This window comes from Coenobita brevimanus, chromosome 90, assembly GCF_032717465.1.
Source record: "Coenobita brevimanus isolate Jiangsu-jjx chromosome 90, ASM3271746v2, whole genome shotgun sequence".
Classification (NCBI taxonomy): Eukaryota; Metazoa; Arthropoda; class Malacostraca; order Decapoda; family Coenobitidae; genus Coenobita; species Coenobita brevimanus.
The window spans coordinates 33,837,559-33,842,362 of NC_137043.1; the positions used below are offsets into that span (position 1 = coordinate 33,837,559).

A 4,804-nucleotide genomic window follows, 5' to 3' on the forward strand; every position below is an offset into this window, starting at 1 on the left:
GATTTTATTTAGCAGAGACCGAGCCACTGGAACCTAAGGGTATTGAATTCTCGTTGGTACCGTGTCATTTTTCCGGCGACTGAGGGTGTCCACTTTATCGATATGTTGCAGTACGCGAACCAAAAGTGAACACTGTTTTCCTAATGGGGATGACGGTGAACAAGCGAGGTGGACCGTGTGACCAGAATATGTTAGTGTGTGCTTGCCGGCCATTATCCGTTCGCTGCCTAGTACACCGTGTTTTGTCTTTTACTTGCGTATTTGTGAGTCTTGCTTAAATATTTACGATATGGTACTCGCTTTGTTTATTACGTGGATCTTGTGAGCAGAAAATGTTAGGGTGAGCTCTCAGGCCATCTTTCGTTCAAGCCTGAAATATAATGGTTCGTGGCGTTTGTTTGTATATTTCTTTGTCTTGCTTAAATATTTAGGATACCCATTTTGCTTCCTGTGTGAGTGGAATATGTTAGCATGTGATTCTAGGTTATCTTCCATTCAAGCGTGATATTCTTCGTTTAGTCTTTGCCTACGTATTTTTGCGTCTTGTTTAATTACATGGAGTACTTATTTAGAAGGATGAATTAAACACACATACATACACTGTACGTACTGTGACGAGAATTTAAGTAGATGTTAGTGAGAGAGGAAGGACGTCCAAAGTTGGTATGAAGGAGCACCCAGCCTTTCACTCGATATAATGCTGTTTTCGGGTGACTCTGCAGTATATTGAGTAACAAGTCAAGAGGCCTCCTGCAACCCAGAAAACCATTTATTACGTTGAACGGTAACCAAATAACCAACGCAAGGACTCCATGTAGGCTAGTGGGTTAAGCCGCTCCAACTGGATGTGGGCCCATAAGGATTAGAGTCAAGGAATGATTGGGGTTTTATTGCAGACGTAACACCGCTTAGGTAGAGATTTTTTTTTTTTTAATGTGAAGAAGAAGGAACCAAAGGCAACGAGCCCGCAAAACTGTTCCTTCCACTCGCTGCTGATAAGAAGGTTAAAGATTGGATGACAGATGGATGGGTTATATTCTACCCTCTGAAAACCATGGTACAGAAATCAAGACACGGTAGCCACTTGTTCATTTGCTTATAAATCTTTTACATATTTCTCGTTGTTTATAACGTAATTAGAAATTCATATTGAAGCCCAGTACCATATTATTAGGTATTGATTTCTTGTTATTATTATTATTATTATTATTATTATTATTATTATTATTGGTGGTGGTGGTGTATTTTTTTTTTTTTTATTATTTTTTTTTTTTTGCATCGCACTGATATGCATTCTCGAGGTTGATTTTTAAGTGCTGTCTTGCATCAAATTAGCAGAATCGTGTAGATCACTGTGCTGATGTTAAGGATTCATTGGAGCTGTTGGGTGGGTCCAGTTTTCATGTCATTAACATCATTTAATTCAGCAAAAAGGCCGTCATTAATATCATCAGTATGTATCAGAGTTAAAACAGAGCGTCGAATGCATCCGTGTTTGTCAGTCAGATTTGGAAACTTGGTAATTCGTCGCTTTTTTTTTTTTTTTTTTACCAGAAGTATGCAAAAGGAGTTTATATATATATATATATATATATATATATATATATATATATATATATATATAACGATTAGATAAGTACTGTAGAAATTATTTCGTCAGACGTAAATTCTTTTATGAAAACGGTGAAGGGCCAAGGCAGTCGGTAATTGACGGAATATTACGTTCATGGGTTAACTAGAATTTGTACCGTTAATGTTTTAGTATTGATAGTAGCTGATAATAGTAATGGTTGTAATGGTAGTGATGTAGAGGACAAGTTTGATAAATAACATCTCCATATATGAAATTTCCCCAACAGAAGAGCCGGGTTAATGGCGTTAGTAGTAATAGTGGTCGTCTGGTAGTGACTATGGTACCGGTAGTCAGTATAGTAGCAACAGTGATAGTAAGGATGGTGGTGACAATGGAACTCTTCGTGATAATGATAGTGCGGAATTAACCCCTTCTGTCCGACGATCTATCCTACATTTCATTCGTAATTTCTCCAATCGGTAGGAGAGGCTTTTCGAGATGGAGGGTTAGATACTGCCCTCATTAACCCCTGCCTTCCAAGACGTCTCCCTGAATGAAATCGTCTAGTGGTGTCAGAAATAATAGAAAAATAAATCCTCGGAGTCTCATAATGTTGATAGCAAGATTATGACACAGTAACTTTCATTTTACCGAGAGAAAAGTGAAGATAGTGATGGTAATGTATGGTCCCTCACCCTTAGTAGTATCGATAATGGTAGTGATGGTGACAGTAACGGTGATATTAAATGGGGAACTGTTAATCCCCACTGTTGGTACTGTTACGCCTAGGATTTTTTAATGGTAGTGGTAAGGCGTAGTGTTAATGACTGTGGTAAGTTTAGAGTTGTTGTTAAGTACAGTGTTCATGGTAGTGGTAAGTGTAGAGTTAATAGTAAGTAAACTGTTAATGGTATTTGTAAGTGTATTATTAATGGTAGTGTTAAATGTGGTGTTAATGGTAGTGTTAAGTGTAGGCCTTTTATTAATGGTAGTGGTAAGTGCAGTATTAATGGTAGTGGTAAGTGTAGTATTAATGGTAGTGGTAAGTGTAGTATTAATGGTAGTGGTAAGTGTATTGTTAATGGTAGTGGTAAGTGTAGAATTAATGGTAGTGTTGATGTAGAACTAACCCACTGCCTCCTCCCACAGGCGGTGATGGGGCCTCTGGGGTGATGGCCGGGGTGGTGTACCGCGGGCGGGGCCACAACATGAGGGGGTCGCTCAGCATCCCACTGCCCTCCCCGCCACTGCCGCCCCCAGCCTCCCGCCTCGCCTGCCTCGCCGCCGCCACCCTCGCCTTCCTGGTGGGCGTGGCTGTGGGCGTGACGCTACCACTGGTGCTGACGGTGCCGCCCCTCGCGCCGCTGCACGCCCCGCCCCGCCACGTCCCTGCCCCCGACACCATCACGGAGGGCGGGGAGGGGTTGGCCGTCACGGCGCCGCTGCACACCTGGGCGCCGCCCCCCGCCACCACCAGCGTCACTCCCACCGCCGCCCCGCCCAACATCACAGAAAGCCCGGCGGCGGCGGCGCTGCTTTGGCCCGCAAACGTGACGGGCTGGACGGCAGAGAACACCATAGTAGATGAGGACGAGGATGGCGAGGGTGAGGGCCTGGCATTGTTGGAGAATGAGGTGTACTGGGGCGCCGCCGTGGAGGCCGCGTTGCCCAGAGGCTTTCCTGATTCGGAGGTGGAGGCGTGGCGGCGGTTGACAAGGCGGCAGGCTGTGGCGCGGCTCGAGGACGGCTGTGGTCGCATGCAGAACCGGCTGGTGACCTTCACGAATGGGACGAGGTCATGCTGTCGCTACCGCCAAAATCATGACCAGATCCAGGGCGAGATTTTCAGCTTTTACCTCAGCCGTATCCTGGGCCTTACCAATGTGCCGCCCTCCGCCCTCAGCGTGGTGCGGGCGGGGGCGTGGCAGTGGTCGGGAGTGGGCGGTCAACTGGCCTTGGCGCAGTGGGCGGAGGAGCGGCCGGTAGTGATGACGCGGTTCGTGGAGGATCTGGCGCCTGCCCACATCCCCGTCCCGCTGCGACCCTCCCGTCGGCGCCTCCACCCGCTGGAGGTGGAGACCTGGGAACCACGAGACCTGGCGGGACTTGCAGAGTTGGCTCAGTGGTCTGACCTAATCGTGTTTGACTACCTGACGGCCAACTTGGACCGAGTGGTCAACAACTTGTACAACATGCAGTGGAACCCCGGCATGATGGAGGCGCCCGCCCACAATCTGGCACGCCACGCCCCCTCAGGCCTACTGGTATTTCTAGACAACGAGTCTGGCCTGCTGCACGGCTACCGTCTGCTGGACAAGTACGAGACCTTCCACGCCTCGCTGCTCAACGCCCTCTGTGTTTTCCGGCGGTCCACGGCGGAGAGGGTACGGCGGCTGGTGGCGGCGCGTGACGTGGGCGATCGTCTGCGGAAAATGTTCCGGCGCCACGAACCCGACCTGCAGGACGTCCTGCCCTCTATACCGGAAAAGTCCGTAAAGATCCTAAACGAGCGGCTCACTAATGTGCACAAACAGATCTCCCGGTGCGAGAGGATGTACAGGAACTCCTGAGCCCGCTGCTCACACACACTACACGAAACCAAATATAGGTGTTGGTACGGCCGCGCCTGCCTGGCCTGTGATATTGTTGAAGGTGGGGACTCCCCCTCCTCCGCCTGCTCCCTTTCTCCCCAAGCGCGCCCGCGGCCCCGGGGCAGCACGTCGCGGCACCACACTGGTCGCCCTTTGGTGGTGCCACCAGCCACCTCCGCACCACGTCACGCCCGGAGCTCACCAGTGGCACTGTTACCCTCGCGTTGCCGTGCCAGGTGACTCACAATGGCACTTCACCAGTGCCTTAGTCACTACACCACTGTCGCATAGATACAACACCATTGTCATATATTCACTTGTGTCACACCTTATATACCAGTGTCATATATTATACCAGTGACATTAACACTGCATCAGACATCACTCATATGACTCTAGGATCTGCTTGGCATATCAGATTCCCGGGTAACAGAAGGCAGCGAGTGACCACACTTCCCATCCAGACCATACACCACTCCACGTTCTGGGGTCACACACTGTAGGTTTCTACGCCACACCACAGCTGCCAGGAAAGGGTTGTGAGTCTCATGAGGCACTGTCCGCCATGTTATAATCACACATCTGTGCCTCCATATTACGCATTTTGTCAAGGGGTCGTATTCTCATCGCCTTAGGAGGC

General features: G+C 48.6%; 1 protein-coding gene across 1 annotated transcript; it reads left to right on the plus strand.

The window, feature by feature from the left end:
- Nucleotides 1-2,285: 2,285 nt before the first annotated feature.
- Nucleotides 2,286-4,143, plus strand: fj (four-jointed box kinase). The gene is made up of 2 exons (XM_080281669.1): nt 2,286-2,346; nt 2,723-4,143. Exons 1-2 carry the CDS (start codon nt 2,286-2,288, stop codon nt 4,141-4,143), a joined length of 1,482 nt encoding a protein of 493 aa, XP_080137795.1.
- Nucleotides 4,144-4,804: the final 661 nt, after the last annotated feature.